Here is a 25157-nt window from a genome sequence, read left to right as displayed (position 1 = left end):
TTCTGTTAAGATGAATTACCATAATCTAAATGTGATTTCTGTCATTCTGTGGACTGTGGGTAAAAGCCCTAATCAGGTTGCAGTTCAAATGTCCAGAAACTCTGGAGTGAGTGTGAGGAGAGAGGAGAGGAGAGGAGAGATACATATACATACATACATACATACATACATACATATACACACACATACATACACATATATATATACATACATACATACATACATACATACATACATATATATATACATACATATATACATACATATATACATACATATATACATACATATATACATACACATATACATATATACATACATATATACATATACATATATATATTTTGATCCTTCGATGTCGGCTCTTCCTATCATTGTGAAGCAGAATTCACCAAGCGTTGGATTGTTCACCCACTAATAGGGAACGTGAGCTGGGTTTAGACCGTCGTGAGACAGGTTAGTTTTATTTATACATACATACATACATACATACATACATACATACATACATACATACATACATACATACATACATACATACATACATACATACATACATACATACATACATACATACATACATACATACATACATACATACATACATACATACATACATACATACATACATACATACATACATACATACATACATACATACATACATACATACATACATACATACATACATACATACATACATACATACATACATACATACATACATACATACATACATACATACATACATACATACATACATACATACATACATACATACATACATACATACATACATACATACATACATACATACATACATACATACATACATACATACATACATACATACATACATACATACATACATACATACACATATATATATATATATATACACACATACATATATATACACACATATATACATATACATATATATATATACACACACATATATATATATATACACACACACACGAGACCTTACCTTGTTGGGCTGTCCAAAGAAGGGGTTCCCAGCACAGCGCTGGTTGATGACATCTCTGATGAGGTGTTTCTGTCCATTGTAGGTGGTGAGGATGCTGATCCTGTCGGCAGGGTAACCCAACAGACGCATGTACATGAACAGAGCCACACAGTACTCTGCCTCACCGAGATTCTAGAGGGAGGGAGGGGAGGGCAGGTTAGATAACACGTTTTGCACACAGAGGAAATTAAACAAAATACTATTACAAATACAAAAACCAATTTCCTAGCGTATGAGAATGTGTTCCCCCTACTCGTTTTAAATGGGCCTATATTACATAGGGGAGAAAGTGAGATGATTACAAAAGTGTTCATGTTCGTAATACAAATTTATTTCCACACTAAAGTCAAACTCTTTTAGTACCCAGAGAGCATCCGTCCTTTAGGGTAATGTAAACCATTGTGTGTGTATATTAAATCTGTGCCCAAGCGGTGGTTGGTGTGACACACAGAGTGGGGTCTGAGAGGCATCTCTCCCCCTTCCCCTCCACAGCCTGGGCCTCTGCTAGACAGCTAGCCATGGAATCTCATCAAAACAATGTACCTTGTTTCTGTTTCCCCTGACCTGGATGGACTGATATGGAGCCCGTTAATATGACTAAGGCCAGGAGATTTTCCTAACTATGTGATCTGACCAGGAAATACTCTGGGCCCCAGTTTGAAGCCCAGAGACACTCCCTAGGATACAGACATGCAGTAAGGCACACATATCCACCCATCAGCGCAGACATCAGTGTGTGTGCGCTTGCGTGTGGCGTATCCAGTAGTTGTGCCCGTCTGTCTCATGTCACTGCTTAATACAAATGTGATCTAATGTGCCCAAACTCCAGATAGCTCAGTAACCATGGCAACAGCTGCCTCTGCCCATCGCCTCAGTTTGAGTGTAACGGCCCAGGACTGGCATGTGGCTGAGAGCAAGGAAGATGGGAAGGAAAGAGGGAAAGAAAAAGGGAGGGAAAGAGTATGTTGCTGTGGCACACTTCTCTGCCCCGTAACACTAAAACCGCTGGGCCTCGAGGGCCCCACCTCTACAAGCTAATGAGCAGTCATTCTGACTGCAACATTCTAACAGTGTAATTAATACATTTCATATACGCTATCGCTAAAAAAAATATTTAGTTGTGTTTATGAAGATCTAAGGCGCGGTCAACAAGACACGCGGTCAGCAAGACACGGTCAATCGATGAAAACAGCAGTAGTCTAAACATCTTTAAAGCACCAAGTGTGCTTGATAGTGAAAATCAGCACAAAAGCTGATTTATAATGGCATTATAATAAATATTAGTGTCAATATGACAGCAGCCAAAAATAGTCTTATACATCAGATACCGTGGCGAATTTGTCTGTCATCAAAATGGAGGTAACACATGATCTCTGAAGCGATCCTGTGACATGGTTTCTCTAAAGAAAAGTATCCCATACATGTCTGAACAAAAGCTCTCCATGTACACGCTCGTCCCACTGAATGCTCCACGGACATACAGGATGGAAATGAATGCTTCCCAGCTCATCAACAGACAAGGTCTCCGTGCTTAGCCACAGTAACGTTTCTGAATGCTGTAACATGGCCATGTCGCATAAACAATGAAAGCTGGTGAGGGCATTGCTGATGTGTTTTGTTGAGATGAAGGGCCTGCTGTCTCAGTGATGACATTTTGTGCTGATAAATTGTCACGTAGCATTGTCACTGGCTTGTTCCATCTAGAAATGGTGCAGTCCTTTCCTCTCTCTCCTGTCTCACCGTTTCATTTGGTAGTGGCACGGGCACTTGCTCAGTGTGCACTGTTCTGTCTTTTTTTGTGCCTAGGCCTAGGAGGTGTAGGTTAATCAGGAGATGTCATGATTAATTTCTTCCTCGCCAAAGTTCTCATTCAGATCTTATAGCAGCGCAAACGCAGCATGTGCATCCATTCATTGTGGTCTTGGTGGGTTATTTACAGTGGCAACAAGCTCTCACTGTGTACGCCAGGTAGACTGATAAAACTGCTTGGATTTGGTGGAAAGATAAACATTTCAAATATACCAATACAATGGCCCACTCTGTTCTTCACGACAACTGGTGATTACATCATTTTGCATTGTTCGCTTCCCTTCACTCATCAACTCACCCATTCTCCCTCATCATACTTTACGTCATTTCATTGGTTCTTATAAGTGTGAAATTAGTTTCGGTATAGTTTAGGTTCAGTTGAGGCAATTATCTGAGTGATTATCAACTGGGCACGGCCCATTACACTGTCGGGAGAAGGAGTGGAGCAGACCCAACTGTCAGGAAGATGAGCAATGGGGGGGAAAACCCATTTTAAAAAAGACATGCCACCATAAAACTGGTTATAACTCCAGTTCCGTTAGTGATATTAAGATTCAACCAGCAGCAGCATGTTACAGTATATAGACTTATTTAGGAAAAGCCCGGGAGGGAGGCATGACTTTAAAAATGGCAGATTCATATGTTTTTTAATTCATGAGCAGTCAAAATGACTGCCTTAGCGGTTCTAGCGTTTAGGAAAATTAAAGAGTTAAAAGGTCCTCAGTTGAACTACTGTAGAATCAGGGCTGAGTGAAAGACACTGAGAATGTAACGTACTGGTAAATACACAGACATGCTAAAGTAATCCATCTAATGTTAACCTTTTCCATCAGTGATCTATTGAATAATGAAGTGAGGCTAAACCCATCTACAGTGTAGTCCAGTGGTTCCCAACCTGGGGTACTTGAGAAGCCTCATAAGACCATTGGCCTACTGGTCAAATCCACCAGGGTACTTTGTGGGTTTTCAGGACAGAACAAAATGTGATTCGGGGTACAGTAACCAAAAAAGGTTGGGAATCACTGGTCTAGTGTACATCACAACCCTACCTTGTGTGTCATTTTACAACTACAGGAGATGTGGATTAATAAGGGGAAGCATTTTCATTTTATGGCCCATTGCAAGTGTGTGTACAGAGCAGGGGCACTCACAATGATCTTGAGGGCTTGCAGTATTAACGTAAAATGTACTTTAGCAAATGAGCCATGCCAAAGAGACAGGGGGATAGATCGCTGTTGGCTAGGTCTCCTGTTGCTAGTGCCCAATGGAGTGCCTTGAGCTGGAGTGTGTGATGGGGGAAGGGGGATGTTTGAACAGCTGTGACAGGCATTCACCACACTTTTGGACACTATTGCCTCTCCAGAGTCCAATTCACCCCTCTGATCTCTTGATGTGTGTATATGTGGTGGGGGCCACTACCCCTCTGGTCTCGGGACAAGAGTGCTTAAGGGGGGTGAGTATTTATGAGATGTGCTACATTTCCTTGAGGCGCCTGAAAGTGGCAATAGGAAAACAGAGAGGAGAGGAGCTCATGTGATCTGATGTACAGACCGAGAGACACATGCTCCTCATTTAACCAACAATGGGCAGATTCAGCACACACACGCATACCAGGGTTTCCCTTAGCCAGTAATAGCCGGTTTTCGCCCCCCCAAAAAAATATGAAAAGTCGATAAATCTAATTGCCGCAGGCCACTTGTCCTGGAGAAGAAGAAACCAATCCCATTGTGAAATAATGCTTTTTAGCCTATTCATTGATGGAAAAACATTTGACCGGTCATGCTGATCGGTCTACAGGTTCATTTGCATAATTAAATTGCCTAGTGCATTTTTGTTAGTCGTGATGCACCTTATCACGTGCACAGCATACAGACACAGCCCTGTCATGTAGCTCTTGATACAGCTACTCAAACAGCTTGTTCGTGGCTGCTGGAGTGAAACAAGCTTGAACAACGCAATCACGTGTTAAAAACAGTTTATTAAAAAGAACTACTATTTTATTTCGCATCTGGTAATTGAAGCGTGCTTCCCATTCGCCATTTAAGTACATAGGCAAATACGCTTCAGCGCTTCACACACCACTTGGCAATGAGCTGGAGGGAGTATGCATTTCAAAAACACATACTTCATTATGATTCATATGATGAGGCAAGTCTTACCTCGCTTCAAAGTAGCCTCGGCAAAATCCCACCATAGAAACGTGGAGGCAATTCTTTAATAAAGACCTTCATATACCACTGAAAACCAGAAGCTTATTTCTCTCATGTTCTATTGGTTTTCAAATCAACATTCTGTCATTGTCCAATAGCGTAAGACTACATCTTTAGATCTCTCCTCTTCCTAGATTTCTAACGGCTATTTTCTTATCAGTCACATGAAACTGCTAACATCGGAGGTGCCCTTTTGACAAAGTGTTTTCCTGCTCATGGCATTAGGGAATGAACATTTGTGCCTAGCCTACTGCTTGTGTGCGTTGGTGCGCTTATAATGTGAAGCAATGATCGTTTATCAACATTTTAACCTAAACGTTCTGCTCTGTTGCATCAGCCTCATTGATTTTTAAGTTGTTTTTGTTGTTAATGTATTGGTTATATGAATTTGGGATCTATCGTCCCACAACTGTCCCAGAGTCTGTTTGGAACAGGCCATTTCCTTCTTGCACAGAATGACAAGCTGACCAATAGAATACTATGAGGGAAAGTAGATTGATTTTGCTGTTCATTCCTCATCTTTCTGACTAAGGAAAAGTAAATGTGGACAGTTATTCTAACATATTCAAAGTATTATTGGCTGATATACCGTTTATACCATAAACTGTGCAGGGTCTGCAGGCTACGCCACTGCTTATAACTTAAAGACAACTATAAGAAATATAAGATGTCAAATACATGATATCCAGCACAGAGCTCCAGCTATACATGGGTTTGGCTAACTTGCTGGCTAAGTGGCTACATCAAGCTTCTTGGTTAAAGCAGAGACATTCAATCCTCGCCTGGGTCAAGATCTCTGTTGCCTAAATTATTTTGTGCCTCCCCCCAGAAATAGCCCCCCTCCCCTTTTTATACCCCGGTATGGCACAGAAATGGTATGGCACAGAAACGGTATGGCGGCATGAACATCTAGATACCGTCCAACCCAGCTTCAAAGTGTGCATCAGAACTCCGTAAGGACGACGCACAGCGCTGCATGTTCTGTTCAAATGTATCACCATAATCTAAACCTGATTTGTCATTCTGAGCACTGCGGGTAGACGCCCTAATCAGATGCATATGGGTCTGGTAAATTAAAACGCTGCCAGTCAAATGTCTGGCGCCACATTTTCCTAACGGAAACCCTGAGACAGAGACACACAAAGACACACACACACACACAGACAAAGACCCCCACACACACAGACAAAGACACACACACACACACACAGACAAAGACACACACACACACACAGACAAAGACACACACACACACACAGACAAAGACACACACACACAGACAAAGACCCCCACACACACAGACAAAGACACACACACACACACAGACAAAGACACACACACACACACAGACAAAGACACACACACACACACAGACAAAGACACACACACACACACAGACAAAGACACACACATACACACACAGAGACAGAGAAAGACACAGAAAGACACACACAGACCGAGACACACACACAGACTGAGACAGAGAGACACAGGCCGAGACACAGACAAAGACACACACACACACACACACACACACACACACACACACACACACAGAGAGACAGACACACACACACACAGAGACAGACACACACACACACAGAGACAGACACACACACACAGAGACAGACACACACACACACACAGACAAAGACACACACACAGACAAAGACACACACACACACAGACAAAGACACACACACACACACACAGACAAAGACGCACACACACACACACAAAGACACACACAGACAAAGACACACACAGACAAAGACACACACAGACAAAGACACACACACACACACAGACAAAGACACACACACACACAAAGACACACACACACAGACAAAGACACACACACACACACAGACAAAGACCCACACACACACACAGACAAAGACACACACACAGACAAAGACACACACACACACACACAGACAAAGACACACACACACACACAGACAAAGACACACACACACACAGACAAAGACACACACACACACACACAGACAAAGACACACACACACAGACAAAGACACACACACACACATACACACACAGAGAGAAAGACAGATACACACAGACACACAGAGACAGAGAAAGACACAGAAAGACACACACAGACCGAGACACACACAGACTGAGACAGAGAGACACATGCCGAGACACAGACAAAGACAGACACACACACACACACAGAGACAGACACACACACACACAGAGACAGACACACACAGAGACAGACACACACACACACACACACACAGACAGACACACACACACACAGAGACAGACACACACACACAGAGACAGACACACACACACACACACACACACACACACAGACACACACAGACACACACACAGAGACAGACACACACAGACACACACACAGAGACAGACACACACAGACACACACACAGAGACAGACACACACAGACACACACACAGAGACAGACACACACAGACACACACACAGAGACAGACACACACAGACACACACAGAGACAGACACACACAGACACACACAGACACACAGAGACAGACACACAGAGACACACACACACACACACAGAGACACACAGAGACACACACACACACAGAGACAGACACACACACACAGAGACAGACACACACACACAGAGACAGACACACAGAGACAGACACACAGAGACAGACACACAGAGACAGACACACCGAGACAGACACACCGAGACAGACACACCGAGACAGACACACCGAGACAGACACACCGAGACAGACACACCGAGACAGACACACCGAGACAGACACACCGAGACAGACACACCGAGACAGACACACCGAGACAGACACACCGAGACAGACACACCGAGACAGACACACCGAGACAGACACACCGAGACAGACACACACACACACAAAGACAGACACACCGAGACAGACACACACACACACAAAGACAGACACACACACAGAGACAGACACACAGAGACAGAGACACACAAAGACAGACAGACAGACAGAGACAGACAGACAGACAGAGACAGACACACACACAGAGACAGACACACACACAGAGACAGACACACACACAGAGACAGACAGACAGACACACAGAGACAGACAGACAGACAGACAGAGACAGACAGACAGACAGACACACCCACAGAGACAGACACACCCACAGAGACAGACACACCCACAGAGACAGACACACCCACAGAGACAGACACACCCACAGAGACAGACACACCCACAGAGACAGACACACCCACAGAGACAGACACACCCACAGAGACAGACACACCCACAGAGACAGACACACCCACAGAGACAGACACACCCACAGAGACAGACACACCCACAGAGACAGACACACCCACAGAGACAGACACACCCACAGAGACAGACACACCCACAGAGACACCCACAGAGACACAGAGAGACAGACAGACAGACACACACACAGCGACAGACAGACACACACACAGCGACAGGCAGACAGACACACACAGAGACAGACACACACACAGAGACAGACACACAGACAGACACACAGAGAGACAGACAGACACACACAGACAGACAGACAGACACACACACAGCGACAGACAGACACACACACAGCGACAGACAGACACACACACAGCGACAGACAGACACACACACACACAGCGACAGACAGACACACACACACACAGCGACAGACAGACAGACAGACACACACAGAGACAGACACACACACAGAGACAGACAGAGACAGACACACAGACAGACACACACAGAGACAGACAGAATACACACACACACAGAGACAGACAGACACACACACACAGAGACAGACAGACACACACACACAGAGACAGACAGAATACACACACACACAGAGACAGACAGACACACACACACAGAGACAGACAGACACACACACACAGAGACAGACAGACACACACACACAGAGACAGACAGACACACACACACAGAGACAGACAGACACACACACACAGAGACAGACAGACACACACACACAGAGACAGACAGACACACACAGACACACACACAGAGACAGACAGACACACAGAGACAGACAGACACACAGAGACAGACAGACACACACACAGAGACAGACACATCCACAGAGACAGACACACACACAGAGACAGACACACACACAGAGACAGACAGACACACACACACAGAGACAGACAGACACACACACAGACACACACACAGAGACAGACAGACAGAGACAGACACACACACACAGAGACAGACACACACACAGAGACAGACACACACACAGAGACAGACACACACACAGAGACAGACAGACACACACACAGAGACAGACACATCCACAGAGACAGACACACCCACAGAGACAGACACACCCACAGAGACAGACACACCCACAGAGACAGACACACCCACAGAGACAGACACACCCACAGAGACAGACACACCCACAGAGACAGACACACCCACAGAGACAGACACACCCACAGAGACAGACACACCCACAGAGACAGACACACCCACAGAGACAGACACACCCACAGAGACAGACACACCCACAGAGACAGACACACCCACAGAGACAGACACACCCACAGAGACAGACACACAGACAGACACACACACACACACAGAGACAGACACACAGACAGACACACAGCGACAGGCAGACAGACAGACACACACAGAGACAGACACACACACAGAGACAGACACACACACAGACACACAGAGAGACAGACAGACACACACACAGACACACACACAGAGACAGACAGACACACAGAGACAGACAGACACACACACAGAGACAGACAGACAGAATACACACACACACAGAGACAGACAGACAGACACACACACACAGAGACAGACAGACACACACACAGACACACACACAGAGACAGACAGACACACAGAGACAGACAGACACACACACAGAGACAGACAGACAGAATACACACACACACAGAGACAGACAGACAGACACACACAGAGACAGACAGACAGACACACACACAGAGACAGACAGACAGACACACACACAGAGACAGACAGACACACACACAGAGACAGACAGACAGACACACACACAGAGACAGACACACAGACAGAGACAGACACACACACAGAGACAGACACACAGACAGAGACAGACACACAGACAGAGACAGAGACAGACACACACACAGAGACAGACACACAGACAGAGACAGAGACAGACACACAGACAGAGACAGACACACACACAGAGACAGACAGACACACAGAGACAGACAGACAGACACACACACAGAGACAGACAGACAGACACACACACAGAGACAGACAGACACACACACAGAGACAGACAGACACACACACAGAGACAGACAGACACACACACAGAGACAGACAGACACACACACAGAGACAGACAGACAGACACACACACAGAGACAGACAGACACACACACAGAGACAGACAGACAGACACACACACAGAGACAGACAGACACACACACAGAGACAGACAGACACACACACAGAGACAGACAGACACACACACAGAGACAGACAGACACACACACAGAGACAGACAGACACACACACAGAGACAGACAGACACACACACAGAGACAGACAGACACACACACAGAGACAGACAGACACACACACACAGAGACAGACAGACACACACACAGAGACAGACAGACACACACACACAGAGACAGACAGACACACACACAGAGACAGACAGACACACACACAGAGACAGACAGACACACACACACACACAGAGACACACACACAGACAGACACACACACACACACAGACAGACACACAGAGCCAGACACACCGACACAGAGCCAGACACACCGACACAGAGCCAGACACACCGACACAGAGCCAGACACAGAGCCAGACACACCGACACAGAGCCAGACACAGAGCCAGACACACCGACACAGAGCCAGACACACCGACACAGAGCCAGACACACCGACACAGAGCCAGACACACCGACACAGAGCCAGACACACCGACACAGAGCCAGACACACCGACACAGAGCCAGACACACCGACACAGAGCCAGACACACCGACACAGAGCCAGACACAGAGCCAGACACCAGCCTAAGCCACTTCCTAAGGAAAGACAATCTAACTGCTAGTCTGGAGGACAGAGTCATCAGCCTGTCCTGAGTGGCTCCAGTGTTAACGGTGAGCTAGCCCAAGTAATGAACATATCATCTGGACTTGTTCTGAATCCATTAAGGTTTAAAATGAATGAATCCTTGAACAATAAACACTACTATGGTGAGTGTGTGGGCATACGCAAAGTGCTTGTTCCTGTATAAATGTGCATTATTAACCTGGTAGAAGTAAGGGTTGGGCTCGGACTCTCCCACTCCGTTGAAGTCCTCCACGTTGATTAGCTGGAAGTCGAAGGTCAGGCCAGGGTTGGGGGCCTGGAACTGGGGCAAGAGCTGTACGTGGGGCAGGTTCCCCAGCTGCTTATAGCGCCAGTTATACAGGTTACACAGACTGGAGGAGAGGTGGAGAACCATGTTAGCATTCATTCATATGGTTAGAGAAAGACACCTTACTATTTAAAAGCTGCTACACATAGGATTTTGTAGAATGTTTGCATTGTAATTTCAGAAAATGGCCATCATTTATCTGCCACTAACAGAGGAATGAGTGTTTCACAGTATTACTTACCCGCCAGTGTTGTGACTGGCCGTGATACTGGCCGTGATACTGGCCGTTGGATTTCTTCTGCCAGAGCAGAATCTGTTGTCAAACTGGGAAAGCTGTTCTGACTTTGTGGCTGGGTTACCTAGTGGAAACCACTGTCATTTCCTAGCTGCAAAAATGCAATGTTCGCTCTATTTCAGTTTGTAAGAAAACAAGCAGTGAATAGTGTACGGAATATCTCTGTACCATCTAAATCACTAACAAATATATTTTGAACAAAAATATTGTTTTACAGCTGTTTGAAGCAGCGTCAAACAGCTGTAAAACCTACATCATTTGTAGTTGAAAATATATTTGTTTGTGATTTAGATGGTACCGTGATGGAACACTATTCACTGCTTGTTTTCTCACAAACTGAAATTGAGTGAACAGTGTAGAATTTTCGCAACCAGGAAATTAGCGATGTCCATTAGATAACCCAGCCACAAAGTCAAAACAGTTTTCCCAGCAGATAGGCAAATATCACAGCCAACCACAATACTGGCAGGTAAGTAATAATGTGAAACACTATCATTCCCCTTTTAGCGCCAGATATATGATCAACATTTTCTGAAATTATAACGCAAAGGTGTCAAACAAACCCTGTGTGTAGCACCTTTAAAGAGAGATTCACTATTCACCACTCTAGCTTAGCGTCCACGTTAGTATGCAGTACATACTGAGGGCACTACTACTGATTAGCCAAGCCAATTAGCCAGGGAGCCATTCACGTGTATCAGCGGCTACTTAGAACCTATTGGATCACGGACATAACCAATTAAACCCTCCTGGCTAACAGACTAGTTATTTTTGTCTCGTCTTACGTTTAAGAGGATTAAGAGATGTCACACACACACACACACACACACTAAACCAAATATTCTGTAGATTTTTTTGCACAAATGTTTGATGATGAAAACGTCAAATGACTTTCTGCATGTTCAGACTTGTTTTTGTTTGATTAGATGAGAATAATATGTGACACTTTCAGCATTTCTGTCTGAACCCTGTCCACAGTGTGCCTTGCCCACCTGGCGCGGGCACGTCCCTGAGCGTCCAGGTCGACGGTGGGCACCCCTAGGCGTACGAAGCGGGTGAACAGGGACTGCTCCATGTTGGAGTACTTCTGGAAGGCCATGTTCTTAATGACAGGGGGCAGCTGGTGGTGGTCTCCTATCATGATCCAACGCTTCAGCCTGCTGTAACCGTCCTCTGGGTTCTGGAGCGAGAGAGGAAAGACAAGGTCAGTTCACAAAGTGTTCTGAGGGAAAAAGCCTTGCATTTCAAAAGCGCCCATCACCAGCCCTGCACCTCTTCACACATCTGTTCTTCACCTTTCCTTCTCTCTCCATTCTCCTCCCTCTGCCTGTTAACTGAGTGGTGAACTTTGTGCGCCAACTATCTGGCTGGCATAGAATACTGGGAATGCAGGAGAGGTAGGATAGAGACAGAGCGGAGCCTCACTGATGCGTTTACTATGCTTCTGCTGATTAGGAGGGAGAGTAATGAGGGCTTGACCCCAGACAAACCTGATATTACCAAGGCTCATAAATCGAGCCAGATTCAATCCCCGATAGGGACCCAATGGAAGGAAAATGAAAGGTGGGGGATGTGGATTCTCGTTACCGCCTGCGACACTACGACAGCAGGCATGATGGGTTTGGATGTTTGCGTTGGTTGGAGCGAGAGACTAAGAGGTTGTTGGCCTGGTTGATGTGGCTTAATGGTCTCCTCTGTAAACAGACCCTAGTGCCATCTGCTACCTGAGGCTATTAGGTCCCAGCATGATGACCACATTAACAGTGGATGGACCCATTCATCCTGAGTGACAAGGAGTTCTCTTCTTAGGGGAAGTATAGACCTAAAAAAAGAGCTTTAGAGCTGAACATTGGGGTTTAGCACCGGTGGGATTTTGGGGTCTGGCTGTAGTAATTTACCTGCAGCAGGAGAGGGATGAAGGTCTCGATCTCCAGGATCTGAGCTGCTTCCTCCATCAGGATGTTGTCATACTGAAAACACAAGAACATGTGTGTAGGTGACGAGTTGCCTCTGTCCCGAGTTGTGTGTGTGATCGTAGTGTCGTGATCGTGTGTAGTGTTTGTGTGTTTGTCTGACCTTGAAGCCCAGCTCTACCAGGTCATGGCGTTTGAGGGCAGCGTGGGTGCAGGTCATAGCGATGATCTTAGCCTCCTTCACCAGCAGGTACTTGGAACGGTCCAGTCCACTCCTCAGCAGCTCAAAGGCCCGGAACTCCTGATGGACACGGACACACACACTAGTAAGAAGGTGGTTCAGAGGGCTGGGGATAGGGTTAAAGGTTAAATCATCAGCATTGCCAGGTAGTGATGTCTGGTTCAAAGGGCTGTATCACAGTGAGCAGATGTTTATCATAAGATAACACAATTGAATACAAATTGTCTTTGGATGTAAAAATAAATAAATAATGAAGGGTAATAACACTTAGATCACATCCCCGTGGATGGAGGTTTAACTCAATGATGGAGGTTTAATGCTCTCAATAAACACAAAACACCTATGTCGGAAAAAATGCTTTTGTGCCAAAATAGAGGACCATAATCAATTGTGTGTCCAGATATATGTCAAATGCTGTCATCTACAACAGGGAGGTCATGCAAGGCCATACATTTTTTTTTATATATATTTTTTTTAAATATGAAAACAAAAAAAGTCACATTCCATCACCTAAAAATAGGATTCTGAAGAGATTCCATTGAAAAAATACCAAAACAAGGAATGAAATGTAAGACAGTAATTGCACGTGACCTTGCTATGATTTTAGGAAATCCTTGAGATCTCAAGACCGGATATCCTCCTTTTCAGCAATCTCTTTGTCAGTCCTTTCTATCCTCAGGAGTAGGCAGGGAGAGCATTTAAAGGACATGGGTTACTGTTCAATAGAAGCTAAGTGAGCAGCCGAGCACTTCAGAACAGATTCCATTACAGGGCTCTTCTGATTGGGAAAAGCGAGATCGGGGGTGTTTTCCTAAAAGAGACCGAAAGGGAGTGGCTTAAATTGAGAGAGACCAGGCAGAGATATCATAGCTCTATACTGCTGAGGATGAGAGTGGGCTAGTGTGGTTATTTTGAGACGGACACATTTGCGGTCAATGGGCTAGGGGGGTGAGGAGGGCTGAGGTGGAGCCTCAGAGGGAACTGGGAGAGATAAATATTTGATTAGTTACTATTTTTACAATAATATTAAAATGCGACCAAAACATGTAATATTAATGAGGGCTATTTTTAACCCCCTGTGGTTCCTCAGCGGTTGAAGGGTGAAATTAAGTCATCTTTCTTCCTCCGGACTGAAAGGAGAGAGGAAGAAAAAGAGGATAAACAGCATGAGGCTGGATGTAGAGAAACCCAAGCAGTAGACGGCTGTACACTGTGTTCCGGTTGTGTGTGTGTGTGTGTGTTGGCATCGTCTGCTGGGATGGCACCTCATAACACACAAACATCTTTAAGACACTCCTGGTAGGCAGCCAGGCAACAGAGCATTTTCATTCTCCTGTGATTCTAGAGGGAGATTCTAACGTCTGAGTAGGGAGACAGACCGATATCTCTGCAGCAGCAGCATCATGGGTGAGGCTGAGGCCGGGGTGAGTGAACACGGTGAGGTTCTCCCGTCTGATGTGATTGGGCCAGTGATACGAGGGAAGCCATATAAAAATCAAGGCCACACATACATGTTGGGATATTACCTCCAGTGAATAACTTCTTTATTGCTTCTGCAAGGCCGTCGCTCCCATAAATCTCTAATGTTATTGTTCTCTCTATATAAAAGACTGGGCGCAACCAGGAGGGGCTGTATCTGAGCTGAGGTGCATGGCAAAGCGGTGTGCATGTTTGTATGTGTACACAGAAGTCCGATTTCAGAGTGTGTGTGTGTGTGTGTGTGTGTGTAGGGAAGGCCGAGTGCATGGAGATAAAGATGGTGGTGAATATGGAAAAGAAAAGAATTGCGCCATCTATCCAACCGCATCATATTACAAACTCCTAATATCACAACAGAAACAGCTGTTGAAATCTGATTCGATGCAATGTAACGGTCGCTGCAATGCTACTTCCTTAAAGAGTAGGATGTCCAATCACCAGTGAGCCCAGGCAGACCTGTTATGGAGCCAGTGGGGTAAACACAATCATGTGTTCCAGCTCCCACTTGCCCACACAGCTGGCTAATGACCCATGAGGAACAGCCAATCTGCTGACATGGTGTGTGTGTGAGACACACCTACCACTGACTGGGGTGAAGATGTGTGTGTTCAAGAGCTTGTGTGTGTGACATGTTGACCTCTGACAGAGTGAGGAGCTTCTTGGCGTGTTGAGCATGTGCCTTCATCTAGATAAACATGTGACGTGTGTGTGTGTGTGTGGCCTGCCCTACCTCCAGCTGGGTAAAGATCTTCTTGATGTGTCGGTAGCAGCCCTCTGCGATGTCCATGTCTTCTTCGTAGGAGCGACCGTAGAACACAGGCTGGGGGGCGTTGGAGAAGTACTTATGGAAGGGGAAGTGTGCTGCCACGGCCTCGGCCTCCACCGGACAGCCCTGCTTAGACCGGACCTTGCTCATGTACTCCTCCCAGCGAGACATCACCTACAGCGGGGAGAGGGAGGACACCAGACAGACACCCCCTCCTGGATGTTACAGGTCTTGCTCTTTTTGGTATGCCGCACACACGCATTCTCACTCATACAGATACACAGTCGAGTCCCATTCACAGAGCACGCACGCTTCTTCACACAGACACACTCGTTGTATCACATACAAAAAGGCACGCACAGTCATAGACATGGACGCAAACACAGTCAACACACATTTTAATGTGAGAATATAATGGGAAAAGAACAGAATAAAATATAAATGATATTTTCCCCTTGAGTGTCACGGGAACGTGTGGAACCGTGACAAACACAGCCTTAGGGAACTGTGGAACAACTTGCAATTGAATCAGTATTACAAATGGGGCTGTAGCTTGGCCATCTGCTTTAATAGACCATAACGATTAACAGAGACCATTATCCACCCCTGATATTCTCCATCAGAACCATCTCAAGCTCATTACTTCCTGATGTCCAATCCCTTACAGGGTCTCTGAACGGTAAGGTGACAGGGCAGATGAGGAGGAACAGAGAACACCCTTCATCTTGTGACGAAATCTGCACGGAGCCTTCACCGTGCACTGCCACTTTAAGAGCGCATGAGCAGTAAGGAAGGAGAAAATGAAGAGAGCTCATTCAGCTCTTTGGGGAGGGGCTCTTTGGTGGCGCGACAGTTTGATTGTGTGTGCTGTAGAAGTTTTGTTTGTTTTCAGCGTGTGTAGTTTATAGAGTATTTGACTCAATCATCGGTGTAATCACTCTAGGTCGTGGTTGTTTTTGTTTGGGGCCGCGCCCGTTATGGATCGCATGGATTAGTAGCAACATTGTTGCGAAGCTTTAACATGCAAACCAACAAACCATCGGACAGTCAGACAGTACACCTGCACGCCTGAAGACCACAGCTAAGATCTCTCTTGTTCTCTTTCTCTTTTTCTCTTCCCTCTATCGTTCCAGTGCTTTACCCTGCAACAGACTCTCTATTTTTCCAATGCACTTCCCATTGAAGTTCATTAGAGCTGGACTATTATTGCCCTGCCAGAAGTATTTGGACATTTTAGTTAAAAGGGAGGTTGTTTGCAAGTTGTGTATTGTTATGTGAACTGTATTGAGATGTACTAATGACATGTGGCCGAGAAGACTGTGGACATTTTTAAGGCCTTTGTTGTGTCGATGAACACCCCCCCCCCAACCCCCCCACATTCATACCCTCTGCACTCATCCACTAGAAAGGAATACAGATTATTGCAAATCCTCTGTTGATGTCTGGGTTCGTTCTTGTATGAAGTTGCTGTTGAATTGCTCTGCCATTATTAGTATTAGTATTATTGTATGAGGTATTCTTGTTGGGGTTACCCCTGTGCTGTGCTGTGGGTTTTATATGGTGTGTATTCTCTTTTCTCTCCACTGGCTATCTGGTAAACAGGCTACACTCTAGGCAGTCTCTTCTGCTGATGTGTGTGGGTCTGGTAGTGGTACTCTCTCTATTCTACTCTTTTCCTTTCGGCATGGTTAATACCTGCCTGGCGCCCGAACAAAATCTTTCTTTACCCCTCTCTAATAAATACCGCTACAATCTTACAGCCCAGGCCTATACACAGAGACGGGTAACCATTTAGAAACCTTTATGACAATGTTAGGGGAGATATTTTTGATGAGTTGTCCATGAAGTCGTGTAGATAGCTGGTGTCTGTTCTGCTCGCGCCTGTCCAAAGACAATAAAAAGCTTGATGACTATAGGAATCAGAGAAGAGGGGAGCCCCCTGACTGGCATGGAGGATTTCAATGTGTTGAGCGAGGGGTCTGGCATACACAATAGGTTCCATAAACCCCACTACAATACTGAGCCTGACACAACGACTGTGGAATCTGCTATTAAACCAGCGTCTCCCGTGCTCACAGTTTCGTCTGACTGACAGCATGCCTCCTCAGTGAGAACTCTTCTTGATTTGGGCTATTGGATGAGCTCTCAGGTCTTCTTAAGTTGACAGTTGCCTTGGGTTGTCGTCTCTGTTTAAAAAGGCTCTGTTGTCTATTCTGGGCTGTTCTGCTGATGCATCCTGGAGCCAGTATGCAGTATTTAGGTGACAAAAATAAACTGAGGATTGACTATAATAACTGAGGGGTTGGTATAATATGTTGGTATTCGCTGTCGAAGCCAGATATGAAGTGAAAGGAAAATAGATACTAACACTTATTGAACTGGGATGTTTCAAGCGTAACATGGATAAGCAGACTTTATCCCCTTGAATTTTGATTTTAGAGATGCATTTTATTCTCCATTTTTGCAGGTGAGGATATCAGGAATTAAAGATTCATCAGGAAATGTATGTCCTCCCTGTACTGGAAAGTGACACACACAGAACCCACACATCCCTCCTGTACTGACCTGGTAGAGGTAGAAGTGTCCGGCGGTCTCACAGGTGTAGGACACGTCTCCAGGGACATCCAGACTCTCCTGCAGACGACCCACCTCTCTGAGCAGCTCCAGCCTCCTGGCCAGCACGTAGTTCACACGCCCATACCTGAAAAACATTCCACATTACATCAGTCTTTTCATTCTATGAAAACCTCAACCCTTACGTTATTGGGACTTATTAGCGTCTATTTTTTAAAACTGTTTTTTTTTTTTTTTTACCTCGAGACGGAAAATCCTGTTTTTTGTGACGTTGATTACACCTAGTAACATGAACAACCCTATACAATCAGAACACCCTATTCTCATATTGCTGATAACAGTACCGACCTCCCCTACACATTGCCGGCCCTTCCAGAGCCGAGGGTCATATCACGGCATTCTGAGGGGAAATGTTCATGTTGAGAGGAGATCTGAAGCCTAAACCTGTGACACCACAGCCTAGCGTTTTAAACCGCTAAAATGTTCATCCTACACGTGAGAATCAGCTGCAAGCAACAAGGCAGCAGGCTTCAAGTGGATAATCAAAAGTATACGAAAACTAACTCAATGGCAGTGGTGGAAAAAGTACCCAATTGTCATACTTCAGTAAATGTATAGAAATAGAAGGTTACTCCCTTAATAGAAGGTTACTCAAGTAAAAGTGAAAAGTCAGCCAGTAAAATACTTCAGTAAAAGTATTTGGTTTTAAAGATACTTAAGTATCAAAAGTAAATGTAATTGCTCAAATATACTTACGTCTCAAAAGTAAAAGTATAAATGCTTTAAAAATCCTTATATAAATGTAATCAAATCAAAATGTATTTGTCACATGCACCGACTGAAACAGGCGCAGACCTTACCGTGAACTGCTTACTTTCAAACTCTTAACCAACGTGGTTAAGAAAAACACAGTTAAGAAAATATTTACTAGATAAACTAAAGTACCACAATAAAATAACAACGAGGCTACAGTATATACAGATACTGAGTCAATGTGCTGGGGAACAGGTTAGTCTAGGTAATTGAGGTAATATGTACATGTAGGTAGGGGTAAACGGCATCATTTTCTTGTTTTTAAAATGTATGGATAGCCAGGGGCGCACTCCAACACTTAGACATTATTTACAAAAGGTGAATTTGTGTTTAGTGAGTCCGCCAGAGGCCGTAGAGATGACCACGTGTTCTCTTGACAAGTGTATGAATTTGACAAATGTTCCTGTCCTGCAAGTATTCAAATGTAACAAGTACGTTTTGATTGTCAGGGAAAATGGAGTAAAAAGTACCATATTTCTTTAGGAATGTAGTGAAGTAAAATTTGTCAAAAATATAAATAGTAAAGTACAGGTAATAATAATAATTGCACAAAACTAATAGCTAGATGGACCAAATTTCCTTTGTCACTAATAATGTGTACCACTGATCAAATATATTATTTACCACAATTGACTACTATTGAATAAATAAATAAAAAAAGTTATTTTGAACAAACTGAAAAGACTAAATGACAGTAAAAACTTGTCGTCTAGTCAGGTGTCCCGCCACAACAAACCAGAAGGCCAATTATTATTAGTACGTGGCACGGGGACATGCCGTGTCAGAGGTCACCCAGACACAGTGCTGTGTGTGAGATAGTTGAGGTAGGGACCTATAAATAGATATCCCACTAAGATTCACAGCAGAGGATACAAACAGAATTACACCGGCTGATGAAAAAATTATAAAAACAAAGTGGCGACCTTGTTTCCCTCCTCACAAAAGCAGCCTTCTGCGCTACCATCCCAGGAGACCGAGAAAGAGAGAAAATGCAAACTGACCCATTTAGTCACGAAGAGATTTCAACTTACACCCGTGTTCTCTGACCAACCAGTATTTCAATATCTTATTAACACTTAACAGAGAGAAGGGAAACTGTATTTACAGCATTTGACATTTTTGATTAAAAGGCAAAGTATTGTATATTAATGTCACTGTACACTACCATTGGTTGAGCAGTGAGAACAGAGAAGGCCTCTATGCCTGTTCATTGTTCATCCCATACAGTAGTGTTAATTAGTTTCCCCAGCTTACTCCTTCCTCGTCATTGGACCGGAAGGAAGGAGTGAATGTGGAGTCAGTGTGCATGTTCTTAGCAGCAGCTTAATCTGCCTCTCATCCTGGTGCTGTAGCTAGCTTTAGCTGATCTGCATAACGCAATGGTGCTCCTCCACAGAGAGGGCCGTCACATCTACTCGTCACCTCTGCTTTATGCAACAAGGAGCTGTGTTCAGTTGGCAAGAAACATGAGGAAACCATTCAGTTTTAAAACAGAAGAGGACCGTGCATGAACTCCTAAAACTAAGGTCGCAATTCAATATGATCTCGGGTTATAGGCATTGCGGATTTTCCGATTGAGCCGAAATACACAGCGTTTACTGGAAATGGGATCTTTGCAAATGCAGAATCATTGCCTTTAAAAGCTGCAATGCCTTTAAAAGCTGCAATGCCTTTAAAAGCTGCAATGCCTTTAAAAGCTGCAATGCCTTTAAAAGCTGCAATGCCTTTAAAAGCTGCAATGCCTTTAAAAGCTGCAATGCCTTTAAAAGCTGCAATGCCTTTAAAAGCTGCAATGCCTTTAAAAGCTGCAATGCCTTTAACCCGCGATCGGATTGAATCCCGGACTAAGACTTTAGTGAGCCAAGGCTAGGTAAGGCCAGAATCTATAGGTTTAGAGCAATGTCTGCCAATTTAATCAACACAACTGACCCTATCCGTGTATATTTTGTATCACTAGACCTATGTTGTGGTTTCCACGGACATTCTTTGAGCACACATCGTTTCCATTGGCTAAAGATGTAGTAGCCTAACCGGCAGACTCCATAAGGCTCCTGCTCTGATACAAGGCCTGAGGCTATTCATCCTCAGAGGTTTAGACTTGGTCTCAATGAACTAGTTAGTCCGCCTGACAGCGAGATCAAAGCTAGTCAAAATGGCCGCCGGCACGAGCACTGAATACTAAATTAGGTTGGAACTATTTTAGACCGACATCTCTATTTTGGTCTTTAAAGCAGACTGACAATAATAAACAATACTTTTTAGGTGGTTCGTGTGAAGGTTTTGGGTCTCTCCCTTCCGTTCTTCCTCCCTCCCCCACTCAGTCTCAGGTCTATTGTAAATGGTTTCAGTTTGCTGGCTTCCCCATCTCTCTCCCGCTAGTCAATGTCTGTGGTTAGGTCTCTGAGTCACAGTACCTCAAGGCATTGAATGAGACACATAGCCACACAAAGACTTCCCCCAATTGTGTGGGTGGGTGAACTACTGCGGCTGCCCTGAGAATTCTAGCGTGTTTCCTACCGGTGAGACAATCTGCTCCTGGCATCTGTGTGCATGCACCAGGGGTCTGCACCAACGGAGGGGCCACCGAGGGGTCTGCACCAACGAGGGGCCACCGAGGGGTCTGCAACAACGAGGGGCCACCGAGGGGTCTGCAACAACGAGGGGCCACCGAGGGGTCTGCAACAACGAGGGGCCACCGAGGGGTCTGCAACAACAAGGGGCCACCGAGGGGTCTGCAACAACAAGGGGCCACCGAGGGGTCTGCAACAACAAGGGGCCACCAACAACGAGGGGCCACCGAGGGGTCTGCAACAACGAGGGGCCACCGAAGGGTCTGCAACAACGAGGGACCACCGAGGGGCCACCGAGGGGTCTGCAACAACGAGGGGCCACCGAGGGGCCTAGCCTAGCACGGTCTTGAAGACCCAACCAGTTTTGGTAGCCAATCGGTCCTCCAAATAAAACTCTAAAAACACCACGTTTCATGCCAAATGAGTCCCAAATGGGCCAGTGAGACCCTGTACAAGGCCCAAATGTTGAGAGCACTAGTCAGGATGGAATGGTTGGTGGAAATAGGGGAGACAGCGAGCAAGCATGAGCACAGTCCCTAAATAAGATAAAGCCATGACCAGGCTGGAGTGTATGGGGGGGGGGGGGGGGGGGGGGGGGGGTATGGAGTGGCTCTTTCTGACTTGGACTAATTATGAGTGGGACCGACTGGGTATACTTGTCACTGTATGTATGTGTACTGCATGTGTGAGGCTGGTTGTGTGCTCAGATAGATGTATGCATGTGTAGATTTGTGTGTGAGGCCAGCCAGGAATGTGTGTGTAGTTGGGCGTGTGTGAGAGGGGGAGGGAGAGACGTGTGTGTGTGTGTGTGTGTGTGTGTGTGTGTGTGTGTGTGTGTGTGTGTGACACCACGTGGCATTCGCTCACCTGCTGAAGTCCTTCTCGGTTTCCAGTGCCTCCTCTCCGTGGCCCATACGCAGGAGGTGACGCTCGTCTATGTCCAGAGCCATGATCTTCTCAAACAGCTGGTTCAGAGCCTGGAACACACACAGAACAGAGGTGAATGCCTGCGCACACACACCTCTTACAGTGTTGCAGGGTGAACAGAAAGGGGACAAGGCTTTTTGATTAAATACTGAAGTGAGGAGACTGGGGCACAGGGGAGCTTTTTAATTTTTCCTCCGTGACTTTAGGCTGGGATTTCTCAGTGATTAATGGCACCATTTTGGAGAGGATTGGTGAATTCCTCCTGCAGCAACTTTGCTTCCTAAAATATGATCAGTCAAGAGTCAATTTTCATAAAAAGCTTCCAACATGCAATACTTGTGACTATAAGGGCCATATCTATGAATATAGGGGCCTGTGTGTTATCCATAAGTTGCTTTGGATAAAAGCTTCTGCTACATGCCTATAAATGATAGAATTCAGTGCATTCGGAAAGTATTCAGTCCCATTCACTTTTTCCAATTTGTTACGTTACAGCCTTATTCCAAAATTAATTAAGTTGTCCCCCCACATCAATCTACACACAATATCCCATAATGACAAAGCAGAAACAGGTTATGAATCTGAGCACATTTATAAAAAATAAAAACAGAAATAGTCACATTTACGTAAGTATTCAGACCCTTTACTCAGTACTTTGTTGAAGCACCTTTGGCAGCGATTACAGCCTTGAGTCTTCTTTGGTATGATGCTACAAGCTTGGCTTACCTGTATTTGGGGAGTTTCTCCCATTCTTCTTTGCAGATCCTCTCAAGCTCTGTCAGGTTGGATGGGGAATGTCACTGCACAGCTATTTTCAGATCTCTCCAGAGATGTTTGATTGGGTTCAAGTCTGGGCTCTGGCTGGGTCACTCAAGGACATTGAGACTTGTCCCAAAATCACTCCTGCGTTGTCTTGGCTGTGTGCTTAGAGTCATTGTCCTGCTGGAAGGTGAACCTTCGGCCCATTCTGAGGTCCTGAGTGCTCCGGAGCAGTTCATCAAGGATCTTTCTGTACTTTGCTCCATTCATCTTTCCCTCGATCCTAACAAGTCTCCCAGTCCCTGCCTCTGACAAAACCTCCCCACAGCATGATGCTACCACCACCATGCTTCACCATAGGGATGGTGCTAGGTTTCCTTCAGACGTGATGCTTGGCATTCAGACCAAATAATTCAATCTTGGTTTCATCAGACCAGAGAAACCGGTTTTCGCATTGTCATTATGGGGTAGTGTGATTACTTTTTTTTTTTTGACTAAGGCTGTAACGTAACAAAATGTGGAAAAAGTCAAAGGGCCTGAATACTTTCCAAATGCACTGTATATACAGTATATGTGAATTGAGTCATTTTAAAGGCGTTTCCTACCTGGTTGGAGTGTGTGACTATGAGGGTTCTCTGCTCAGGGAAGTTGTGGTAGAGGTTGGAGATGATCTGGACGGCCACATCGGTCTTTCCTGTACCTGGAGGACCCACCACCTAAAAGAGAGAGAGGGAGGAGGGATAGAGAGAGAACGTGAGGCAGTGAGAGAAAGTGCACAGAGGAGAAAAAGGAGAAGGCTGGTTAGCTAACAGAAAATGCCTCTGCCATCGGAGAGCACAGTGGTTCTGACAAGGCGGCCCTGTGCCTGTCAGAACACACACACAGTTTCCCCCTCAGTGGATCAGACAGGACCGGTGTGTGTGAGTAGGGCTAAGGTGAGAAGTGCTTGGCATGCAAGGTCATCCTCCCTGCACTCACAGGCAAAGACACAGAAACACAGACAACACAAATAAAACTAGAGAGCACATGAAGCTCTTTCCATCGGCTCCTTGACCTTCTTTGTATCTAATTAAGGCTTTAGAGATCATTGAGTCTAGTCTAGAACTATGACCGTCCTCAAACATAACCACCACGACACCAGGTGGAAAGGATCATAAACACACTACTCTATTTTCATCAGGGCTTTCCCAGGACGAAAGGTGCTCACAGACAAGCCGAGGCTACAACTGGGTATGGAGTTTACTTGACGGTATATTCATAAAAACATTTAGCCACCGTCTTACCTCAGGTAAGTCCTTTAAAGGCACTC

General features: G+C 45.3%; 1 protein-coding gene across 1 annotated transcript in view; it reads right to left on the bottom strand.

Annotated features, from left to right (window-relative positions):
* Positions 1-25157, bottom strand: part of aqr (aquarius intron-binding spliceosomal factor) — a 59657-nt gene that overhangs the window by 12935 nt on the left and 21565 nt on the right. The window contains exons 23-31 of the mRNA XM_036954738.1: positions 24454-24564; positions 23030-23139; positions 18771-18906; positions 16170-16379; positions 13883-14020; positions 13705-13776; positions 12799-12986; positions 11404-11575; positions 992-1162 (exon numbers count right to left, since the gene is read on the bottom strand). Coding sequence (XP_036810633.1) covers positions 992-1162; positions 11404-11575; positions 12799-12986; positions 13705-13776; positions 13883-14020; positions 16170-16379; positions 18771-18906; positions 23030-23139; positions 24454-24564 — 1308 coding nt within the window. The remainder of the gene's footprint in view (positions 1-991; positions 1163-11403; positions 11576-12798; positions 12987-13704; positions 13777-13882; positions 14021-16169; positions 16380-18770; positions 18907-23029; positions 23140-24453; positions 24565-25157) is intronic.

Source organism: Oncorhynchus mykiss, chromosome 19 (assembly GCF_013265735.2).
Source record: "Oncorhynchus mykiss isolate Arlee chromosome 19, USDA_OmykA_1.1, whole genome shotgun sequence".
NCBI classification, from domain to species: domain Eukaryota; kingdom Metazoa; phylum Chordata; class Actinopteri; order Salmoniformes; family Salmonidae; genus Oncorhynchus; species Oncorhynchus mykiss.
The sequence above is the reverse complement of the archived record's forward strand: the minus strand, read 5'-3'. Positions and strand labels throughout refer to the sequence as shown.